Source organism: Solea senegalensis, linkage group LG10 (assembly GCF_019176455.1).
Source record: "Solea senegalensis isolate Sse05_10M linkage group LG10, IFAPA_SoseM_1, whole genome shotgun sequence".
Taxonomy (NCBI): domain Eukaryota; kingdom Metazoa; phylum Chordata; class Actinopteri; order Pleuronectiformes; family Soleidae; genus Solea; species Solea senegalensis.
The window spans coordinates 21,398,089-21,423,158 of NC_058030.1; the positions used below are offsets into that span (position 1 = coordinate 21,398,089).

At 41.2% G+C, this 25,070-nt stretch overlaps 1 protein-coding gene across 2 annotated transcripts in view; it reads left to right on the forward strand.

The window, feature by feature from the left end:
* Window positions 1-25,070, forward strand: part of shank3a (SH3 and multiple ankyrin repeat domains 3a) — a 161,101-nt gene that overhangs the window by 121,441 nt on the left and 14,590 nt on the right. For both annotated transcript variants that reach the window (XM_044035860.1, XM_044035861.1), the window contains 6 exons: window positions 13,671-13,746; window positions 16,640-16,722; window positions 17,776-17,900; window positions 18,522-18,657; window positions 23,885-23,965; window positions 24,144-24,167. In XM_044035860.1, the coding sequence (XP_043891795.1) occupies window positions 13,671-13,746; window positions 16,640-16,722; window positions 17,776-17,900; window positions 18,522-18,657; window positions 23,885-23,965; window positions 24,144-24,167 (525 nt within the window). The remainder of the gene's footprint in view (window positions 1-13,670; window positions 13,747-16,639; window positions 16,723-17,775; window positions 17,901-18,521; window positions 18,658-23,884; window positions 23,966-24,143; window positions 24,168-25,070) is intronic.

Consider the following 25,070-nt stretch of genomic DNA (forward strand, 5'->3'; position numbering starts at 1 on the left):
GGAGGGTTTATTGGCAGAAATTGTCGTGATTTGTGTCTATCATGGATGTTATGCATTTGTGTGTTGTGATTCCCAGAAGCCCCAGAGGAGCGGCTGTTTCTTTCCACCATCACTGTCAACCATTTCTTTTCATCAAACGTGAAAAATCCTGAGCGCCGTTCAAAATATATTGTAAATCAACAGTAATAACCTATTCAGGCCCACTGCACTGACATAATGCTTGTCCATTTTGTGCTGTGATGCATTACAGCAAATCTGCATTGTACGTCTCGCTCGACTTTATTCATTCTTTAGTCTTACGGTTGTCAGTGGATAACTGAGCAACTTGATGAATAAATAACAATAGGCGTAGAAAAGCATTTACCTTCACTGAGAAAATACAATCAAATCAGCACTCAGTCAGTGAAATCTCACTTTTTTTTGTGTCGCGACAAGAGGCTTCGATGTGCCGTCGATCTAGAAATCCAATTGCATAAAGCAATGAAGAAGAAATGAGCAGAGAGAGGATTGTGTGAAGTGTTTCCATCCTTTCTGGTCTGCAAACACCACTGTGGTTCCCTGACATGCTTGGGAAATAAAGGGTGAATACAGTTGACTATGTATTAATAACTACCTTCAGAGCAGCTTCCCATTTAGAAAGTCATTGTGTTTCCAATTGGGCAAAGGCCAAAGCCCTAGCCTGGGTGAACCCAGCCAAACTACCAGCAATTTGATTTCGCTCTGCAGACTCTGGCAAAGACGCTGTTTTGGCTAACTGTAGAATCTCCAAAAAAGGCGAAACAAACAGTTATTTTTGCCCTGGCACAGCTGAGACAGGCTTAACACGATGACGATAGAGAAATGACGTCTTGCAGCTTTTGTACATATCCAGCATGGAAGAATGATGGTGTTCGCAAAGCTACAAAACTCCATTAGTACTCTTGCAACTACATGACTGAGACATACATACACAGGCTTGCTGAAATATGTATATATTGACTTAATAATCGATGAATCGGGTGTGTTCTTGGACGACAGAGAGACAAAAATCTGGATGTGAGACAGCAAGATGGTTGTTGGGAAATAATCTATGAGATGTATGTTTTTCTTCTCTCAGCTATGAAAATGGATAGTGAGAGCTTACAGACATCAGCGGCATGACTGTGTGTGACAAGTGTGTTAGAATTTCAGAAGAAAAGATGTCTTGTGTTCACACACTGTTTGCGCCATGTCAGCTGCATGTAAATCTGCTGAAAGAGAGCCTAACCCTTTGTCTGCTTGACATTATTTTAGTTTTTCATCATCATTTCCATCCTGTATTATATTATATAACGCCTTGTATTTACCGTGCCCAATGGCAGATCAAGTTGTCTTTCACCAGGAAGGTTGTGAGTTTGATTCCCAGCTCTACATGCAGATGTGTCTTTGGGCAAGACACTTTACCCCACGTTGCTCCTGACATCTGTGCCCGGCAGCGTGTGAATGACTATGAAAGATGTGTGATAGAAAATGTGCTGCACGTAGATGTGCTGTATGAAAGTGTGAGTGGAAACTGTAAAAACTGTAACTGTAAAGCAGCTTTCAGTGTTCAAGTTACGTTTTCTCATAGTGCTATAAAAATTGTTTGTGTCGATCACAAAAATAAGTGTGTTCACCTCTCTGGCCAAGCAAGTATGCAAATGCTGACATGACAGAGCATGTTCATGTACGTGGCCGAGTACACGATGTGTATACAGTACATGACACTGTGGAGTCAGGAGCAGGAACTGCTTTAGCTTAGCAAAAAGATGCATTGTATTCGACAAAAAAGTGTGTGTGTGTGTGTGTGTGTGCGTGTGTGTGTGCGCGCCTTTGGTATCAAGGTTTAGCTGAGTCAGTGTTATAGTTGGGCAGTTCAAAAAGAGGTCTGCTGTTTAACCCTGTAAAGTAAAATAAAATAAATCCACTAAAGTGTCTTACAGTGACATGTCTTACAGTGTTAGTGTGTGTGTGTGTGTGTGTGTGTGTGATGCGCCTAGTGCAGCATGGTTACTGTGTTTGTTTGTTAGCAGCAGAGTGATGGCCACTATCTGTTCTTCTCATCAGAAGTCAGTGGAGTGTGTTGATCCATGGCTCTCTCTCCCTCTCTGGAGGACAGAGCCATATCAAATCATTGTAGCTCGCAATGATATTTGAGCAATGAATCAAAGCTGAACCAGGTCTCACACTGTGGAGCAAAGACATATCACTTTTGACAGGTGCCGCATTGGACGACAGCAGGTCACACGCACTCATGCATACATACAAACAGGCTCATACACACTATTATGTCTTATCTTCATCACAGTTTGTTTAATTATTTTGTTTTCTTTCTGACTACCCTGACTAATTTTAGGGTGTCACACCAAAACCACTTTCAAGAAAGAGATTTAAAGCGTACTATTGTCTGGGCATGACCACTCACCTACCTCTGTAAAGGTCCAGTTTAGGGATGCACGATATATCGGCATTAATATTGTTATCGGCCGATGTTCGTCATTTTTTAACATATCGGCATCGGTTCAATGAGTAAAACTGCGCCGATTTTAACAACCGATGTTTATACCCGTCTAATTGCTGTTTGTGTATGTGTGTCGGGAAGGGGAGGCCATGCGGCATTTGTTTGGGCATATGACAGCGTCAGTGGCGCAAGCGCAGCACAAGATGTGTGTGTGTGTGTGTGTTGAGGAGAGAGAATGTCAGCGGTGTGGGCGATTTTTCAGGGTGTCAATTGAAGATACACAAAAAGCATTATGCAACACTTGCAAAGTCGAGGTAATGCGCGGAGGGTTCCGCGTCAAGTCATTCAATACCACAAATTTGATCATGTCATTTGAAAAACCGCCACCAACGGTACACAAACAACGGCAGGAAGCTAACGCTAGTAACACTAGGCAGCAGACAAAAAAGAAAGCAGCGCAGCTGGGACTCGACCAAAGGAAGACATTGTCCAGGGCAATAACGATCAAGGTAATGGAAATGATTGCTCTTGAGGGATTGAATGAACCCTCGACGACCAGCCGAGGGTTCCGACGGTTGATGGCGCATATTGAACCCCGCAACAACCTGCCAAGTCGGCGCTACTTTTCCGATGTTTTGCAATTGAATAAATATCTGGTTGCCATGAATACTGGCAAGTTTGATAAAGTATTTTAACATATTTTCTTTTATTATGGCAGCTCTTAGTAGAGCTTGTCAGGCATTGTTTCTCATATCTGTTGTGTAGTTTTATTGTGAAGGGAAGTGGCGCGGTAGTTGTTGCCGGGAGGAAGGGTTGTTGACTTTAAACCTTTACTTGTTTTGAAAATAAAGGAAGACATTCAAAAATTCAGCTTGCATGATTTTCATTCTGTACATCTCAGAAACTTTTTTTTTAAAACATATATCGATATCGGTAGATATCGGTTATCGCCCATAGCAGCAATGTTAATATCGGATATCGGTATCGGCGGAAATAGTCATATCGGTGCATCCCTAGTAAGGACAGGTCATGAGTGGAGCCGGTGGAGCTCCACCAATGACAGAAACATGTTACACCCTTGTGACTGGTGTTTCTTCAAAGCCAGCATTCTATTCTCATACAAAGCTTGATGTCTTTTTGAGACCGACAGACACAAACTGAGCCGATAAGAAAGAGCTACTGGATGTCCTCCATTGTTGACTGTTGTGTTGCGTTAGATGTCGTAGCACCGGTGCAATGTCACTCGAAGTATCGAGCTGGTGTGGCCATCAGACTCAGCCCACACCCCTCATACAAAATAAAGGTTCTCAGACAAAACGCAGGCCTGACCCAGGCTTTACCATTCCAAACTGTACCATACTGTGCCAAACCAAACTGAACAATGATAGAAGCACAACTTTAGTGTCTCCAATTAGCCTTATCCCAAAGGGCTAAAGTTCGACTGAAGGCCCTCAGTCGAACCAGGAGCTGAATTGTGACCTTCTGGCTGTGTGGCAACAATGTTGGCAGCCCCTGTTCCACCGTGTGGACGCATGAGGTGACACACAAGAGTTCATTCCAAACACACAGAAATCTGCTTGGATACAATTCACATAGAAAAAAAGAATGATGTTGATTGTGGTGGAGAATAGAAGCAGGGGCAAGAATTAGGATGTGCATTTTGATCAGAATCTGATTATACAGTAAGTTTTTTCCTGGTCAGGTTCAGTCACAGCACACGCCAAATTGAAACCCCATGATTGCTAAACTCAGGGACAAATGGAAGTGGGCAATGCTTCACAGCATATTGTGGCTTCTCTGTCTTGTGTGGCCAAGGTGTAAACGCACACCTCAGGAGGTGATCGCACCACATGTAAGACGATCCGCAGTCTTTGTTCTTGTTGTCTTTCAGTGAGTCGCATAATGTCTCACAGCTCAGCCGACAGTGACACTTACAGGTCCAATACATGCAGCTACTGAATCACTCGGCGACATTGATTATTCAATCCACTCCATTCAGCTTGAGGAGTCGGTGTTAAAGATACACTTGTTCCTGTTCCTTCTGCGTTGCTTCTCTTTCTTAGAACATGCGCCTCTTTGTTTCTCGGCTCGTCTTGACCTTGACTCAGAGGCGTGTTGTGATGAGCCGTCGCAGTGTTTGAAGTGCTTGTGTCATAGTTGCTTCTTGTTGTCTGAATTTGATTGAATTATTCAAGGCTTCGTCTACTTTGACTGAGCTGAGGTATAGGCGTACACGGTCACAATGAGCACTCTAGAGGCAGCAGGCATTTGTATGTGCTGGAGGCTGAAACTGAATGGGACCGTTTCACTTGTACATATTTGGGAAACTTTTATTTTACTGCACAAATGGATGTTTTGCTTTTTTTAAGTCATCATGCAAAGGTTGACTCCGGGGCCAGGCCAAACTCTTGGCGATGCAGCAGCAGAATGGCGGGACAAAGACTAGTTGTGGACTTAGAAAGGTTAAAAAATGTATTGTTGTCCAGTGATGGTGTCAGATCTGCCGTTGATGTGTAGCAGCGTAGATGGGTTAGTGACAATCGTGAAGGCAGAGCACCAGATCTCCAAATGTCATGAACCGTACTGGGGTGAGTGGTTATCTTCTAATAACTTTACATTATTCTTACATGGTCTTTTAGAAAAAACTGAAAAAATACCACTTTTTGTAGCTGTAAGAAAATGACGGGATGACTCAGCATTAACATCGTAAAGACAGAAGAGCAGCGTCTTACTGCAAGTGTGCCAGTGTTCCTATTTTTAGAGGACATGGTGTGTGACACAAATTAAAATGACTGTGACTGATTCAGTGCAAAAATACTACACTTTGGAATTGAGGCGCATGTTTGACAAATAGGGCTGAGCATCATCATTTTTAAAAAACAAGATAATTAGCAAATTGCAAAAGCAGCCATTTAAATATTATGTTTCTCTTTTATGCCAGTTAAAAAAAGAATGCATAAATGTACTTATGCTTGACTTATAATAATTTAGTCTTACTGTAAAATAACAAAGAACTCATCAACCAGCTTTTCAATCAATTTCACCTTCTTTATTCAAATGGTAGGCAATAACGCAAAAATACAACACCATGATAGAGCAGGAAGTCTTTTTTGGTATAACGTGTCACCTCTTTATCTCAGCCCCACCCAACTCTACACACGAAAAGCCTTTTTGTTTCATTCTTAGACATTTTTTATTGTAATTGAAGGTTCCCAGTGATGGGTCCATTTTAAACATATCATGATAATCTTTCCACAATTCAAGTGACTTTCTATTATGTTTAATGAAGAAAAGAGAGTATATACTGTATGTCTCACTTGATAGCTTTGATAAAGACTTTTCCTTTGGTGCAACCTTAATAGATTTAATTTCCTTTTATATTTAAAGCCCGTCTCCCTAATCCACTAGTGCTTTGACCCTGTCGTGACATTGTCGTTGATCAAAGCAGCTTGTTAGACTAAAACGTGGGTGTGAAGTCTGTAATATCTGCCCTCACTCATCTCTCTCTTCCTTCTCTGGCCTCTGCAGGTTCACACTGATAATCTTGGTTCAGGATAGGCTCATTAAGCTCTTAACCTAAAACAATGACAGCAATGCTCATCTGTTGAAATACATTCAGCGGCTGAATGTATAATGTGTATTCACTGCACCAGAGAATGCAGTTCTCAGGCTTAAAGTTGTGGTTACTGTGGTAACAGCAGACAGAATATCAAATGATGTATCTCTTTTCAGTCGAGGCAAATAAACACACAGGAGTCATGGCCCAGGTCTTTCAGGTCAACAGAGGGTTACAGTAAAAGCAGTTACCTTGTGTGTTGCAGCTGGTTTTCAGCCGTTCTTCATCTAACATTTCCCTCTTCAGTTGGTTTGTCATTTTGCACTGACCCTGGTCAAATATGCATTATAGTTGGTTTATGCTTTCAGAAAGGAACACTTATCATAATGAAACTATTTACTGTATTGCAACAAATGGAAATATGGTTAGACGTTAGACTTGGCTCTGATGGTCCTGCTCTGGCCATGTAGCATTCTGAGCCAAACAGGGAGCACAGTTCAGGAAACACCCACACAAGAGTGAGACCAAGCAAGACAGTGAAAAACATTTTAAACTTTTCAGAATTAGAGTTCCTTTTTATTTGCTCACACCAATTACCACAGAGCAATGGTGGCACCTGACTCAGGAGCTCTCCAGCCCTTGACTTGCCCCAGGAGTTGAACCAGCAACCTTCTGGTTGAAAGCCCTATTCTCTTCCACTTGGCCGTGGGGCTGGCCAGGGGGCTACCTATGGGCAGTGATGAGAAGCAGCATTAGTGTAGCAAAAAATGAGTAAAGCACAGTGTTTTTGTCCGTCAGCTGATCACAGCTGGGCCAGATGACTTCCATGTCCTGCATGAACTAACGCAGAATCCCATGTAAAAGAGACAAATACAGACAGTTTTTTTCCCCTCTATGCTGATAATGGAGGTCAACGTCGTCTCAGAGCTGAGTCCATGTTTGTGTTCAAAAGAAAGCAAGTGTGGATGGACAGACGCTGACACTGTTGTGTTACACGTCATGGCTCTAATTTTGGAATGTCAGCAGCAGGTTATCTGAAATCACACACTGGGGCAACATTATGGCATCTTGTTTAGTTTAGTGGAAGCGAGCAAAGGTGGCCTATAATGAGCAGTCTTCTGATGCTGTGGGATCTCTGTGGATCTCTGAAGCTGTTGAAAGGAGATACACAGCATATAATAATCAATTAAATATTGGCACACGTTGCCAACTGACATTCACTGCAGGTTCACTCGGAGATACAGACTTCTCATAACAGTTATTCATTTAGTTGTTGTCATCTACTCCCTCCTGTTGAGGGTTTTACTTTGGAGTTCAAGTTAATCTGTCCTCCCTTTTTCCCCCCACTCATAGCAGTGCTTTTCTCTGTGTTCAGTGTCATCTTGCTCTTCAGATTCAGGCTCTACTCATTTCCCAGTTCATTATATTTATCTGTCATGTTCATATTTGCAGGAAAAAGTGTGGCGGTGCATCACAACCACATCAACGACTTATACTAGTATGGGGCTGCAACGACTAGTCGACTAATAGTCCACGGCAAAAAACGACTAATTTAGTGGTCAACAGGTCGTTAGTGATGTCATTGTGTGTATTCCATGGCATGCAATGCTACATTAAATAATGTTTCACTGTAGCTAATTGTAGTAGCTCTGAGTGAGACATCTCACTTGATGCACTGACAGCACATGTGCACTAGTGACCAGGAACAGAATGGGAAGCAATAATAGGAGGCGGCTAAAGGCCCTGCTATATTTCCACGCACATGCATTGTGCTTCAGGGTCCTGTAGTATCTCACTTCACCATCGGGTGGCGGTACAAGTCTGGACACAGGGAATAGGACGCATTCCTACCGCATTCCTACCAAAGAAGAAGAGAACAATGTCAATTCATTTTGCGCATGCGCTGTCCGCGCGCGCTCAATACGCTCTTTGTGCGTGGTTCCAAAATCTGTGCTGCACGCACAGCCTGCACATTGTGTGTGTCGACAACATAAATCGCGTCATGTGCACGATGCACATTGGGTCCACGTGCGCTGTGTGTGGAAGTATACCATAATATTCAAATGTATTCTAATATTTTCCGGGTCATTATATATTGTTCAAACTTTGTATTTGGATTCAGACGCCCCTCGATCGTTAATGTTTTTTTTGCAGTTCATAATCTGACTCGTCGCTTGACTATTGAAGTAGTCATTAGTTGCAGCCCTAACACTGTATATCATGTTCAGTTAGCTCCAAACCATGTGCATGGTTTATTAAAATTTAACACAAGTGTTAAACTGCTATATTAAATGACTGTATCCATCTTTAATCTTTCATTGTTCACTCTGTCACAGTGTCCTTGTGAGAGAGTAATAGCAAAACAGACAAAGAATGTGACAAAGTCAAAGTAAATGAAGACACTGCTCTGTCCTCTGTGACATGTGGAAATCAGTTAACCCTGCGTGGTCCGACATCTTCCTGCTGGAGCTTCCAAATGAGAGTCGCTATGTGTGACAGCACGAGAGAGAAACAGAGGATGGCTCTGTCTTTATCTTTCCTTTTAATGTTGTCCACAGGTGTCTCCTCACCGGCCATGTTGCTCTCTGAAAGTTGTGTCTAGCTTAATTTATTGTTCTGCTTCATTTAAAAAAAAAAAAGTGTTTTAGCATTCAAGGTATAAGGAGCCCCTAGAGTTTTGCTACCCCACTTAGTCTCAGTGATTTAAGAGAACATGCACAACATGAATGTTAAACGCCAGAGAAGGGGAGGAAAGGAAAGGAGGGATGAATATGAATTTGGAGGGAAAGAATTAAAAAGTCAATGAGGCAAGTGTAAGTGTGTTTATTTAAGTTGTTAATTAAAATTCATCAGGGTTCAGACATGATGCGTGCCCATGCCTCTGAGTGTGTTGTGTGATATGTGGTATTTGCATCGTTCAGACAAGGATAGCGATGGTGTCTCGGTCTGGTGAAGATGTAAGCACTCTGGGCTAAAAGACAGATGTTTACAGCAGAAATCTGAGATACCGTATGTTTCACTGAGTCAGTGGCAAATGTAACAGCATGACATCTATCACAACGTGCTAAATATGGTAGCTGCGTTTACAGCAATCACCGGTGAAAAGACAGCTAATTCACACATTTTTATGGATGAGTTATCGCCCTCTTTTTTCTAAGTGCACACAGTGCAAATAAATTGACTTGATTGTTTGTAGATCAGAGGGTCACACAGTCAAAGTCACAGACAGGAGATTGTGTTTGCAGTGGAGAAATGAAAGTTAAGATTGACAGTCAGATAAAGTAGATTTATGAACCGATGATGGTTTATTTAAGCGATAAAACGTTGCCAATTGTCCATTGTTTGGATAAATCCACCCAGACAGCCTAATTACAGATTATATAGTGGCCCCACAGCCCTCATGTGGAGAATAAAGCGGTAGACCGTGAATTAATGAATTAATGAATATATATATATGTATATATACACGCGGTATACAATGAATGAATTAAGTCATGTACAATATATATGTCCTGATTTCTTTGTGACTAGAAAAGCTAATGTAACTAAACTTTTTAATAGGAATGAATAGCTTCCGACAGTCTGAAAGGCTGAAAGTGAACTTTTTTATTTTACTTTGCTCAAAAGCAATTGAACAAAGGATGGGATGCACAGTACATTTGTGTGTTGTGAGAGGTTTTGACCAGCAGATAACCCAGCATTTAGATCTCAAGCCTTCACTACTCAACACAAGTGTTCGTATAACCTCAGGACTGCAGTTTCTTGTGCTCTCCCACTCAGTTATGTCGGCATTCATCTGTACCGTTTAGCCATTGTCGCTACCATAACAACTATTTCAAATTGCTTTTTGGTCTTTCCATGTAAATTGCTTTTGCTATAATCAGAAATGTGAAGTGCAGTGGATTGTTACCTACTTTGCAACAGACAATTTTATGTTATGACTGACCAACTTGTAACCAGTTATTTAAACAGAACATTTGAGATCATCAGGGAGTATGAATATATTGAATGACCACTAGGGGGTGACACTGCTGGTTGCTAAAAGAACTCCATTTGAATGGAAGTCTGTGAGAAAAAGAGTGCACTTCTCACTTGAGTTACAGTCAGTAGACATTTTCTTGAAGGGTTAATCGTCTGAGGTTTCAGGTCTTCTTCAAAATGAGCATACACCAGTGTGATTGACAGCTGGTATCATCCCTATGGGAGCCTGATTGATGTCTGTAAATGTCTAGTTGTGAAACCCCAACATGGTGCTGGCTAAATCATCTCGAGTCTCGAGGCTTTAAAACAGGAGTTCAGGTCCTCATGGGTGACCAGTTGCCATTACAGCAACAATATATGTAATATTTTTCATGTTCTACAGTTTGTTTTGTGTGCACTGAGACACTGAGAATATTTCTTACTCATTCCCTTTTTGAAGTGTGGACTTTTTGGATGAGGACCATTGTGTGATACAGTAGCTGAGTAAGAACTGTAATATCCCCTTTTCCTTCAAGACCAGCTCTCTTTTACAACTAGTGCTAATACAATTACAATTTCAATTCCACATCTTTCCTTCCGTGAAGTCATTTCCAGTCCAGTTCAAGCATCAGTGCATGTGCTACATGTCACATCATATACCATCACTCCAGTAATCCAATCACATCAGGTCCAGGTCCTAGGAAGGAAGGTTTTGCAAGAGGCAAAATGTGTGATAGTGCAGCACAGTATTCAGTGACAGCACCAAGACACCGAAGCAAACTAAAACCTGAACGGGAGGTGCCGGTATTTGCCAGTATGAAAGCACTAATATTGCACCATTTGTTAACAAGTATAACAGTGTAACAGAGCAATACATAGTCCTAAAATTGTAGTACAGCACAGGCACTTAGATTCCCAAAGACTGGGTCGGGACCCACAGATGGGTCACAGGAAATTTTAAGGGTCTCGAAATGAATTTTCTGAATTTTAGCAATCTTTTAGTTAAGTGTAAAGTGAAGTTTTAATTATTTTACCAAAGCTCTCTTGGAAATAATGAATTTACTAATGTACAATGACACTAGGTGTTTCATTTGCTTTTGTCACAGTTGATATTGTGTTGTGAGTCTCGATCTTGAAAACATTGGTCCCCATGTAGAAAGTTTGGCAAACACTGATGTTTATCAAACTTTGATAAGTTCCAGCTTTTTTCACTTTAATTTTGTGAGTTTTTTTTATCCTTTTTATACTTTTTATCCGTGTGCAGACGTTTTTGTCAGCCAGTTTGTAAAATGTCAGAGTAAATAAATAACAACATAAATAATAGGTCGCTGGTCTTTCCTCTGGCACCAGAGAAAGCTGAGGAAACCCTGTCTGATTAAAGGGAAGGCACAGTGTCACCTCATACTGTATCTGCTGATTAAAATGTTGGCATAACACCATTACCTCGGCACTTTGCCAACACTATAAACCCGGGTGCCAAAAGAGAAATGCCCTTTGCATGAGTGTAGTTCCCAACATTCTAATCCACTTGAAAGGGACATTTATCTCCACAGGCAAAATGCTGAGGACATCTCAGTTGAGCTGAATCAGAAAATCTGACAACTAATCGAAGAAGCAGATGAAAATGAGAAGCCAGGTGAAGAGCAGAGACTGAAGGGTCAAACTTCAACATGAAATTGGCAATTTTGAGCAAATTGCTAATTTCCCACTCTTGTGTCACCGAGTGACAGTGGGTGCACTTGTCAGAGCTTCATGTTGTGTGCGGCTGACAGTCTGTCACTCACACTCAGTCAGACGGACAGGCTGAGGAGGATCTGAGGGTTCCCGCCACTTCAAGTCTCCTCTACTTTGATTTTTTTTTTTTTTATCTTTTTTTTTACTACATTTGTTGCAGTGTGTCCTCTACATGCACGTCATCATGATCAACATTGTCATCATTTTATTTGGTAGTTGTAGCATTAGATTAGATTAAATTAGATTAATACTACTTTTTGAAATTGTCATTTCTTACATTCTATACTTTCTTAGACCAGTTTTTTCTTGTTTTGTGTGTGACTGAGTAGGTGTATCACCCAGTGAATACAACACAATAAATAATAAATAATAATAAACATAATTTATTCTCCTGTTACCCAATGAATTATCTTCTAAAATCTGTGGTGGAGATATTATAACACATTGTAAGTATTACATTTCATCCAGGGTATCTATTCTATAAAAATACAATATAAGAATAGATAAAAACATGAATCTAAAATATAAGAATAGATAAACAATGATAAAAACATGAATCCTTGTGCTGTAATTTTTCATCAATCTTGTCATCATCATTGACATGTAATATATGTATTATTAAATGATTTTTTACTTTTGCAAGCATGTAGATGTCATGGTGAGCTGAAAGAAAGAAGGGAAAAATGGGAAAACTAATAATGTTCTGTCACAGGTCAAGTGTGTAAGTAATGGTGACATCTAATGGTGAGACTGTAGATTGTAACAAACAGAGAACCCCGGCCATGTCTGGGAACCAAACTGACCTTCACACATATGTAATTCTTCATCGTTTGTGTAGCAAGCAAAATGTAAAACACACCTCCAATTTATCTGTTTGGGCCCTAGTTAGTTAAGTAAATACAGTAAAAAAAAGCTTATTTTAAAGCCGGAAAAGTCAAACAATTTACACACTGGACCTTTAAAGCATGTCTCTGTGGCCTAAAGGAGTATTGGGCTGTGTGGTCAGCAGACTGTTGTTTAGTGGATGTGCATTATTGGGATGACTACAGGGCATCAATCACTATCAGCACTCCCATCGGATAAATCCACCCACACGCTGACAGGAAGTACACACACTCAAACACTCCATACTAATTGAGCTGGACATGTTGCCCGTTCTTGTGCATTTCCTATTAAAACACTATTTCACTGATTACAAAGTAGCTTATGATAAATGAAGCATGATAATAATAACAATAATAATAATAATGATTACTCCTCTTCTGTGTGCTGGTAAGTGATTTCTTCACAATGCCCTGTCGTCATTGCAAAGACCGTTGAACAGCTGACCTCGCTATCAAAACACTCCACTGCTCGAGTCATTTCACATGATGACTTATGGGCGATTGGCTGCCAAGAATATGACACCAAAAGGACAATTTTGTCATAACGTGATAGTAGTGCAGTCTAAGTAACAACATAATGTGAGCGCAAGATATTGTTCAGTAATGTTTACACTTATATCTTTCTTGAATCTGAATACCTCGGCAGCACGGGAGTCCCACAGGGAAAACACGACTCTCTCCTCTTCTCTTCACCTTGTATACACATCACACTTCAGATACAACACAGACAGCTGTCACCTCCAAAAGCTCTTGGATGATACAGCCACTTTTGGAGGTGTATCTGAAGGGAATAATATTATTATATTAATATATATCATTTTCTACGCACTGTAGTCAAAATTCCTCAGCAGCTAGTAGAACAGTATTTGTGATTATTCTCCCATGTACCACCAGAGGAAGCTCTACCTCTGACCCTTTTTGCTGCTCTTAATCACTTTCTCTGTCTACCTACCTGCCTGAACCCATCAATCCATCGAAGCCTTTTTGGATGTGTTTGCACAGACAACATAGAGTATTATGGAAAAATTTAAATACTACAGAATAGTTGTTTTAAAAAGGCATTTGATTTGTTTTACAGAGACTCGGGAGGACCGCACTAAGAGACTGTTCAGACACTACACTGTGGGATCTTACGACAACTTCACCTCATACAGGTAAATCCTCTTTGTCTGGTATAGCTCTCATAACACTGCAGGGTGCCGTGCATACTGTACTGCACACACACACACACACACACACACACTGCTCTGTTACCTTAAGAGAGGCAATGGAGTCCATGTAATAAAATGTGTGAGTGCTTTGCAGTTGCTGCCATCTATAGACACCATGTGCCAGTGCACCCGGTGCAATGTAACTGTACAATGCACATGGAAGTCTATTGAATAACAGTTCATCAGCATGTTTATGTCTGTGGAGACATGCACGTCTTATATGGATGATTTGCTTCCCTTGTTCCCTCATAGTGATCGACACAGCAGCACAAAGGGTAGCATCCAATGTAATGAAAAGATAAATAACAATGTAAAGATGAACAAAAACACAACATTTGCAGGTTTTGGAGCCAAAGTGTTTTTTTTCTCCCTCTTAAATCTGTTAGAGTGGAATAGAAAGCTGCCCAAGGTTTTTATTAAAATGCAAATTATCGCTTTAATGCCACACTAAACAAAGAGAGCGAGAGACAGAGTGGAGTGGAGTATTGTTTCCGTGCACTCTCTTATTCCTTTGTGAAATGTCAGGGTTTTGCTTTCTTGGTTTTAGGTGGATTAAATGTCACCTAAGTTACTAGAGCTTTAATATTAGCATTACAACAGGCACGAAAAAGCCATCATGTAGGCTCACACACAGCAAAAGTATATCATTAAGATTTGAATGAAGCACTCTTTGAAATGACCACATGTTGGGTCAATAAAATGTGAAGGCCCAGATACAGCATGTGATTGACAGAATGAAAATGTAGTTGTTCATAATTTGGTGAAGACTATAGATAGAACAGAGACACAGTGAGTTATGCTGCAGCTCTGTGGATCTCTAATGGATATCTGAACTGCAGTCCAAGGAATATTAGCTTCACAAATGTCAACGGGCAGATTCATTTTCAGGGAACGCTGTGCGAGATCAGCGCGTCTACTTCATCGTGTTATGTAGCTGCAGAGAAACTCTGAACAAGGACAGTGAGTATATTGCATTAATGTGGCGTGTTAGAGCAGAGATGAACGTGTAGTGGATAAAAGGGGTTTGGACCGATGCTTAACCAACATACTTTTCCGTGCATAATAATTGCTGCAAAAGTGGGCAGATAGCTTTTTCTGAAAGCAACAGTTTGACCTCCCTCCCCTACTTGTTTCAATACTTCTGCCTCCACCAGCAGGAGCTGTGCGTTTCCCCGGTAAGTCTGAGAGACTGTGTTGTGTAACTCTGCTAATGGAGACTGCAGTCACCCACTGAGGTGTAGCCTGGACACGTGAAGCTCTCTCCATCTGATGTAGCATGACAAATAATGGTGATGGTGTTCAGCAGTGCCCTCAGTCAGCGTGTCGTAAAGAGAATTGAAGATATCTGAAGTCACGCCACAGTATTGTGTAATGGTCCAGTGTTTAGAAATGTAATATTTAGTGATCAGTTTTAGTTTTGTTACAGAAGAGGACATCAGGGATAGGGCAAGAAGGAAGCAGATGATCCGCTGTGCTAACTTCTAAAGCAGGCTTGTCCAAAGTCCGGCCCTCGGTCAGATTTTGTACGACCTGCAGCTTCGGGTTTATAATGTGTTATTTTAAATTGTCAAAGAATCATGTGTCGTCCCTGTTAGCTCAGCTGGTAAGGAAGGAGTCGCACTTTAAAACCAGAGTTCAGAATATAGTATGTGTGTTTTCACCAACTTTATAAACACATCTGAGCAAAAAGTGCTCAGAATGTTTTAAATCAGATTGATTTTGTGAAATATGGTTCACTTGGCTCGTTTTTATGAACAAAAAGGAAAGAGAAACAGTCTAACTTGGTGACTTCTGCACAATTATTGCTAATTATTATACCGCCATGTGGCCACAACTGTACACATAACTAATCCTCATGCTGACAACCACGTTGCTGTCAGAGAGTGCTTTACTAACTCTGCTTTGGTTGTGCCTCACAGGCTTTGAATGCAAATGCACAGCTTGAAATAATAATGCCCAGCATGCTGAGCAGCCAAGCACAGGTTCACACCACAACAGCCTTCACTTCCCAACACTCAGGAAAATCAGGCAGTGATGAAAGGCTCGATTACTTTTTGCTCCTTATTCCCTCCATCATTAATCAGGTGATAATATTGCATCTGAGCCTTCTCTGTCAGTTTCTTTAGTGAAAACCCTTTAAATCCTCCTCGGCTGCAGTCTCATCTGAAGGATCAGGGAGGAGATTGATTCACTCTTCTACTATTGCAAGGACTCTCTCACTCTCTCTTTGGCCGGCTCGCTCACTCTCGCTCTCTGTTTATGTGTGTGTTTGTTAGGGTTTGTTAGGATTAATCGCAAAACAATGGCAAAAATCTGAAAGATATCCAAATTTGGATGAAGTTCTACAGCACTGCAGAAATGTAATGAGAGTTTCTTTGTTGGTATACCCCAAAAAAGTCAACTCTGCATTTTTTTTTTATGTTCTTTCTTGCATAAACACTGAACACTGAAGATGACCAGTTGTGCCAATTATGAACCATATAATAATTGCATTGTCTATTAAAATGATTGCAATTTCTTTTGTTCTTTTTTTTACCATATGCAGTGGTTATGTGTGTGGTGTGTGTGCCTTAGTGTGTGTGGGCTTCACTGTTAGTGTAACCTCTGGGAAACCTGAGCTGCAGTGCCTTGCTTGGCTTTTAACTTGATTGGTTAAGAGGAAAGGGAAAGTGTGTGTGTGTGTCTCCCATCACCCTCCACAACCCCACCAACTTACCCTCTTAACTCCTCTGCCTCCCCTCTCACCTACTCTCTGTGAGTGTGAGTGTGTGTGTGTGTGTGAGAAGAGGATGGTGTTGGATTCATACCTGTTCTCCCTCTGCTCTCTCCTTCACAGTGATTATATCATAGAGGAGAAGAACGCTGTTTTACAGAAAAAAGAAAATGAGGGGTTTGGCTTTGTCCTGCGGGGAGCAAAAGGTGAGCTTAAAACACACACACACACACACACACACACTTCTTTGCCTTGTCATGTTTGTTTTCAACACGTGTGACAGTTTTAAAGTGAGAAGTGGTTTGATGCTCACTGACTATGGCTGCCACTCAGCTGTTACTGTGTGAGTCAACAACATGATCAGCTTTGGTCAACACTCAGCGTGTATACTCAGATGCACTCAGGCGTCTGTGTGTGTGTGTGTGTGTGTGTGTGTGTGCGCGCTTTAGCATCATCCTTGGCTGAGCTGTCAGCTCGCTGTCCCATCTGTTCCCCACACATGGTGTTGAGCTTCTGCACACACACACACACACACACACACTCCTCTTTACTCTCCTCTCTCATTTCATTGTTCCTCAGTCTGTCCTTGTTTTTGTTTCTCCCTGCTCTCCTTCACCTCCTTCGTATCCTTCTGTTCCGTCGTTTTACCACAGTGTTTGCATACAATTGCTTTTTTTTTGGTACCTTCAGCATTTTATTTATTTTTTTTAACCAAAACCACCCCTCTGCTCGTCGACGTCGCCACAAATTAATTTTTACTCTCGCACGTGCCAGCTCCTTACTCGAGTTGGTTACCATGGCGACGCCTCTCAGGCGCCTTGCCGGGAGTCTGTTACTGCTCCATCACTCACTACCATGCATCTTGGCTCACTTTGCTCTCTTTTACTCGTTATTTATTTTACTCTCCACCAGCCCTGAACACACACACACACACACTGTAGTTCACTTGTGTAGTTCACTTAGTGGTCCTGTGTGAACTCTCCTGTGTCACTGATGTGAGGACCTGTTTGTATTGTTTGCCTCTACATGTATCTGTGACATTGTTTAGGTGCGGCAGACAACACTTGTACATAATCAGTTATGTAATCTTGGTAAAACTATTGAAAAATACATTGTTCTCTCAAAGGAAATTAAAATTCTGCTGAATTAAACGGACGCATTTTCTTCACGAAATATTCTCTGCGGACTGCACTTGATTTAGTGGAGAAGCAGCTATAGATTTGTATGAACTGTCTGTCTCTCCCTGTGTTTCCTCACAGCTGAGACGCCCATCGAAGAGTTCACCCCGACCCCAGCGTTTCCTGCCCTGCAGTACCTGGAGTCTGTGGATGTGGAGGGAGTGGCGTGGAGGGCCGGTCTGAGGACAGGAGACTTCCTCATTGAGGTAATTAAAGACGGCGCTTCACTTGCTTTTTTCCTCTCATGGCTGAACACACTGCTGGTCGTCTTGAACGCAGAAGAGAAAGCGAAGTACAGAGCGTCTATTTTTTAACTTAAAACATCTTAAAAGGTCCCAAACTCAAATGACTTTGGGGAAAATCCCGATATTCTTATTCATATTTGCGGGCCACAAGTTTGAGACCATCAGATGAATCCTGTGAGCTCCACACGTCTCTCTGTGTGTTTCCTCAGTATAGCAGTGTTAAGATCTTGTGCTGCACACTGGAAGGTATTCTTTTTATGTCGACACAGATGTTGGAAACCATTCTTGAGCTTGACGTACAACCAAAAACACAAAGAAGTGAGTTGTACTGCTCAAAAAAACCCAGTCGTTCAGGAGTGCTTGTCCCCGCCCGCCCCTGCGCTGCTGTTGTATACAAACAAACGCTCACTCCTGACAGAACCCATTTTGAGTTGATGGATGCATACTAATACATAGGCAGGATAGTAGTAGTATCTCCCCTTGTCTAGAATTTGGTAACTGTGGTGCCTTCATCAGCAGCATTGAAGAAAAACAAAGGTAACACTTGTGTCAGTGTGTCTCCCTCTGTGTGTTTCCTCTCAGGTTAACGGGGTGAATGTGGTGAAGGTGGGTCATAAACAGGTAGTGTCCTTGATCCGGCAAGGAGGCAACAGGCTGCTGATGAAGGTGGTGTCTGTCTCGCGCAAACCAGAGTCTGAGGAGGTTATTCGCAAGAAAGGTAAAGACCAGAAGAATGCTAGACGCTCCTCTGCTTCCTCTCTTCATAGAAACACTATTTCACAGCCTGTGCTAAGATACATATACTGAGATATTAACTAAGGAATGATATGCAAAGAAAAATACATTTTTAAAAGTGTCAATTATATCAAATAAAATATTTACCTAATAAATTATATATAAATTAGTACTAATATACAGTATTAGAAAAGTAGCTGAACTAAAATGCACTGTTAATGCACTACACCAACACAAAAGATACATAAGCATGCCTAACATTGCATTTTAATGTTATAAAATACATATAATAGTTTAGTGCTTTATTAAATGTCTTGAAAATGCACGGCCCTATTGAGAAATGTGAAATTGTGATTCATGCTCTCATCTCACTCACTGTGCCTTCTTTGTTGAAGCAGGGCTTATGTTGTCTTACTGGACGTCTGAAGCTGTTTGATAGTGGATTTTATGATAAGGAAAACTATTTGTTTTCATACAAAGAGAATTTTGTGATTTCAATCATGTTTCTTTGCTGTATATTTGTGGTTTCCATGTCAACCACTCCTCACCAGTACTCAGCTCCCACACAGTCAGTGCTAGCACTTTGACCTCAGGACTGCGTGCATGTGTATGTTTGTGTGCAAGCGTTTTCCTCGTTCACATTTACTGTGAGACAATGACAGTGATGAATAACCTATAGTTTTTAAGGGTCAGGACAAATGGTCTCTCTTAATCTCTCTTTCTGTCTTAAACCCACTGTTCAGTACCTGTCTCTCTTGATGCCATGAATCCGTGCTACAGTGGGTTGTCCTACAACTTTCACCCTTGGCTCTGCTTGTCCACGTGCCGATGTGTCCCTGGGCAATGACATTTCACCCCAAAATACTCTTGGCAGCTTCGGCAATAGCATATAAAAGATGAAGAAGTATTGATATCAGTCTGATACTGTTTTTTTTACATTACATTACATTTCATTTAGCAGACGCTTTTATCCAAAGCGACTTACAATGGAATCAAGTACAATTAGCCAGGGGTGGAATCGAACTTGCGACCATGATGTCTTTGGTACACAAGGTAGGGTCTTAACCACTGAGCCACTCCACCCCCTTTTTGGAGAAAAGATTGAAAATACGCCACGGTTCAAAGTTCACTTGGCTCGTTTTATGAACAAAAAGGAAAACAGTCTAATTTTGTGACTTAAAATGAATCATAACTTTGACCTAACAACACATAAGAAGACGGAAAAAACAACACAATTTTGTAAAGCTGAGTATGTGACCTATAAACACACACCACCAGGATGTCGATATAAGGAGTTGTGTATTATTCCCACAGCAAATTACCACGTGAGCACTAAGGGTTAAAAAAAACTGCACTGAATAAAAATGTTTGTGTGAATGGTTGAATGGCAAAACTGTAGTGTACAGCTTTTGGAGTGGTTATTCAGTTTTGTTCAATTTATTTGTGCACACATTATCTCACTATACTTTAGTTTACTTTAATTTTTCTGGAAAATTAGATTTATGTGTGAGTCAAATGATATATCCAAGAAAAAAGCTAACTCCAAAGTTCCAATGGAACAGTGGAATGTGGTCAGAAAGTTGAGGGCTGAGTGTAATGACCTCTGTCTGAGGCATCCGGTCTCATCGATGAATGTAGCTGTCATCTGCATCAAGACTAGAAAAATGCAATATAGATATGTCTGATTCCAGTGAGAGCAAACACAAAATCTTAAATGTAGCTCCACTATAAAGCCTTGAATAACTCCCTCACCAGGTTGAGTTTGCTCAATTGTCATAATTGAATGAGTTGTTTTACACAGAGAGAGAAGGAAACATCAATGCCCCCTATGTTTTGTGTTTGTCAAATATGCTTTGGACATAAACATTAAACAGAGGGTTATAGAATTGCTCTTTTTTTAAAGGCCAAAAAAAAATCCAGAGAATTTATAAAAAGAACAGCACACCATCGGGGGGGTTATGTGCTGAAATTTGACTTGTTTCTGACCAGTTGCCAGGCAACCAGTGGGCCTGACATCTAAGTTAGTGGTTTCTGTGAGTATATAGTTTAACATGCATCAGGTTTGCCCTGCAGGTTTTCATCCAGCCACTTTCTACCACTTTATCCTCCACAGGAGGGTCGCGGGGGGAGCTGTGCCAATCTCAGCTGACATCAGGCGACAGGCGGGGTCACAGTCTGGACAGTTCGCCAGTCCATTGCAAGACCACATATAGAGAAAAACAGTCATTCACTCTCACTCTCACACCTATGGTCAATTTAGAGTTTCATATTTACCTACACACATAGTGCATGTTTTTGGACTGCGGAGAAAACCTACGCACACACGGCGAGAACATACAAACTCCATGCAGAAAGACCCTTGTTCCAACTGGGGCTCCAACCCCGGTCTTCTTGCTGCAAAGGCAAGAGTGCTAACCACTACACCAACCGTGTGGCCCTGCAGGTTTTCAATTAAGTGAAAAAAAATGTTTTGCAGGTTTATCTTGAGACAGCGACATGATATTTATGTTATCTAACTCAAACGTAAAGAAAAAAGCATATAAACTCACTAATTACTTTATCATTATTATTATTCTTACACAACAGCCTATTTACTCACCTACACCCAGGCAATCATGTGTCAGCAGTGTAATGGACAAAATGATGTTACTATCAAATGATCGGTTTCTAGTGAACTCAGAATGAAACCAAAAACAACAACAGTGGTCACAGCAGAATAGTGTATTATGGTCTGTATTTTAATGACACTTTTCTAGTTTAGATGTAATTTATCCAGCATGTCAATGTATAGCACTTTATTTTTTTCCTGTCACGACACAGGCGTCAGGAGCAATGTGGGGTTACTCGTCTTGCTCAAGGACCCGAGCCGAGCGGGGAATCGAACCCACAACTTTCCAGTTGAAAGTTGTTTATACTGTATATGTAAATGACAGTTAGGTGTTGTGCTGTGCAGAATGTCTAACTTTTTTAATTTTGGTTTGTATTTCACAGTGTTGTTACTGCACATTTGCTCATCTCACAGTATAATGGCTATGTTCAGCATTAGAGTTAAGATTGATACACAGCAGCAAACATTGTCTCTGTTTCTTAATGAACAACTTCAGTATTGAACATTATACGTATGACATAATCATTCCAACACTCAAAGCTGCTGAGAACACAGATATTTGCTTTGGAATAGATGCATAACACAGCTGTTGATTTTTGAATTCAACTGAAATGTGAATGGACAGAGATAGATTTGATTGATTGATTATTTTTGTTATTGTGTCATGCATGAAGAATACGCCCACTCAGCCCAGAGTGGCTTACATTTAACATTATTTAGAAATTCAAGCTGCAGTAGAACATAAATTACAGATAATGTTTAACCTTCCTCGGTTTATTTATTTATTTATTCTATTCCATTCTGTCGTCATCAGTGCAGCACAGTATTTCTGGATTCTAACAATACATTTTATTCAGTAAATGTTCAAGGATTATAGTGAGGACAATACAGAAGAAAGTGTGACTCATTCTCAAATTTACCTCATCGTAATTTGAAAAAAAAGCATTGCACTTTAAAGTTCTTTACTGAGCAACTAACGGCCACTGATTTCTTAACACATTTACTTTAACATAAGGCTTGATTTGAATATAATGGGTTCTTAATTTGGGTTTTAACTACATGTCTTGTGGATAGAAGTGCAGGGAGACAGACAACACAAACAGCTGGAGACAAGATGGAGTGTTTCTAGTGTTTCTCAGTGACGGGAGAATGAGATGAGACAGTTTCCAGTTTCAAACTGTCTCCCCCTGCACTGCGCCTTCAGTGGGACACTTTCTGCATTTTGTGCCGTACTTTTGCAGAAATGCACAGATGCGTGCTCGCACATACACACTTGCATACACTTGCAGAAAAACACACACTGCACCATGTAAACCCTCACTACTGCCACCGTTGCCATGGTGACTACACTGCATGTTTGAATTAAGCATTACATTACAGCAAAAGCATCCCTCTCTCTCCTCTCTCTCTCCTCTCTCTCTCTTCCTCCAACCTCCTCCATCTCCTCTGCTACTCTACCCGATTGTGCAGCCTGGTGATGAGAAGATGTTTGTTATGGACTTTACCCAGGATGGCGTATGTACACTAGATGTGAGGCTGCTGACAGCAGCAGCAGCAGGATAGCAGGGCTCCAGAGCGTCTGTGGGATTTAGAGATCAGTCGAGCTACATTGGTGCATTGAGTGTTAGCTGCTTTATCTTGAAGACAGGGAGTTCATTTGGCTGCATTGAGGGTTTATTGTTAAGAAACTTGGGGTTTGTTCAAGCATGCAGTGATGGCTGCTGTGTGTGGCATTGTTGTAAATGTGCAAATGCATGACTGCAGATGCTATGTGCTTAAATACATGGCTGCATTCTTTTTTATTGTTTTTACTGTGACCCAATTTAAACCGGTCATTGTCTGCAGTTTGGAACTATGTGTTTTATTGGTTTGAGTGGGTAGATAAACAGTGTGTGTGTGTGTTTTCCATGAGCTTTAGGGTATAAAGTCTGCAGTACCTCGTTTTTTTCAGCTGCTATATTTACTGTTATCGCTTCATCTGTCAGCCCATGTCATTACAACCTCCCTCAGGGAGTTTGTTGTGTGTATCTGCATGTGTTCCTCCATGTGGCAGAGTGTGCATGTGTGTGTGGCAGCCTGTGTGTTGGTGTGTTCTTGTCTGATGCACACCGGCTGACTTCCAGACAGGCAGAATATTAAAAGTGAGATGGACAACATTTTCTCCTTCCTTGCCGCGCTCATTTTATTCACTCTGCTTACTGTGGCAGACAAATTCAGTTCAGTGTGTAATGGGAAGATTCAGAAAGCTGGTGGCATCGCAGAGAGGACTGAGCTGTATATTCACTGCCCCTGGGCTCCTCAGCAGAGAGGAATCTTTGCAACACAAAGACTATAAACCTGAGGGTCGTGGAGACAGACTGTCAAATTTAAAGCCGCTGGATGAACAGAGAACAAAACATGAAGAAGTTGAGCTCCAGTCGTAGCCTCAACAAGGTCCTGTCCAAGTGCGAGACATCCAGTTCATCTGAGTTGAACCAAATCAAAGCAGCGAAAGCGGGATGGTCTGGCCGTCTCAGAGATGCAAGGAGGGCACTGAGTCGCAAAGCCAAAGGATTTTCTCCCCCTTCAACTTCATCCTCAACACCATGCCTTCTCTCCACAGCTCCCCCACCACCCAAGAGAGCTCCGAGCACCACACTGACGCTGCGCTCCAAATCCATGACCGCTGAGCTTGAAGAACTGGGTGAGTGCCAGAGACCTGGCGTGCAAACTGCTCACTCTCGTCCCCTTTCCCCGTCATAGTTCTGCTTTCCCCTTGTAGTTATAACCTGCTGTGTCTTCTGACTTCTCGCATAGTCACTTCTGTTGGCTTGTTCTTGTCCTTTCTCCTCCTCTGCTGACGCTATCTTTTTCCCACCAAGCTTCTGCTCGGAGGAGAAGAGGAGGTGAGTCTGAGGCACAAAAAACAATAACAACTGACACCTCACGACATCGTCATTCATCACTGCTGTGTCACTTTAAGCAGCTTTGATAGGAACCAAAGAGCAGAACACTTGAAACATATGCAGTCATTTTCCACTTTTCTTGTCTCTTTTTCAGTCTCTAAGCTCCCATTCCCTCGCAGTCATCAGTGCACTGAAGAGTACTGAGATAGAGATTTTTGTAAAATACAATACTCATGACATAAAGAGGAAAAAAAAAGAAGAAGTGGAATTACTCTGTTATATCAAGATATGTTCACGTTATTATTTAATTTAAATGAAGAATCTTTGTGCAGAATTGATTAAGTGAGGAAGTGGCTTATCTTTGTGCTCTTTGTGATTCCATTTTACTTCATGTTTTGTGCCAGTTCATAACCGGAGTACACATCAAGGGGAGTTGACCTCCACCAAGGCTTTTTGTCATCTGTCCTTTACATACCTGAAATTTTAACTAACCCTTGTGGATCTAGAACTTTACCTGTTTATAGCCACGACCGTCTTACATGAGCTTGATCAAATTCATCCTGATCTGATGAGATGTCACTGAGACACACAAGTTCATGTTTAAAAAAGAAATCAAAACTTTATTTAAGCAGGAAAATCCCATTGTGATTGAGAACCTCGTTTTTAAAGAGAGTTCTGGCCAAGGCAGGCAAATACCAAACACTCCACAGTTACAAATGTACACAGTTGAAACCAAAAACAAATAAAATAATCCAGATTAGCATGAAAAACAAATGCATGTTGTGGAGTCAGCCTCAAGAACTCTCAGTTTGGATTTAAAAGCTCTCAATAAAAGTTCCCCAGTTTCTAGTCTTTCATGCAAAAGGTGCAGAATGGACCATTTTACCGAATTCAGTACGGGCA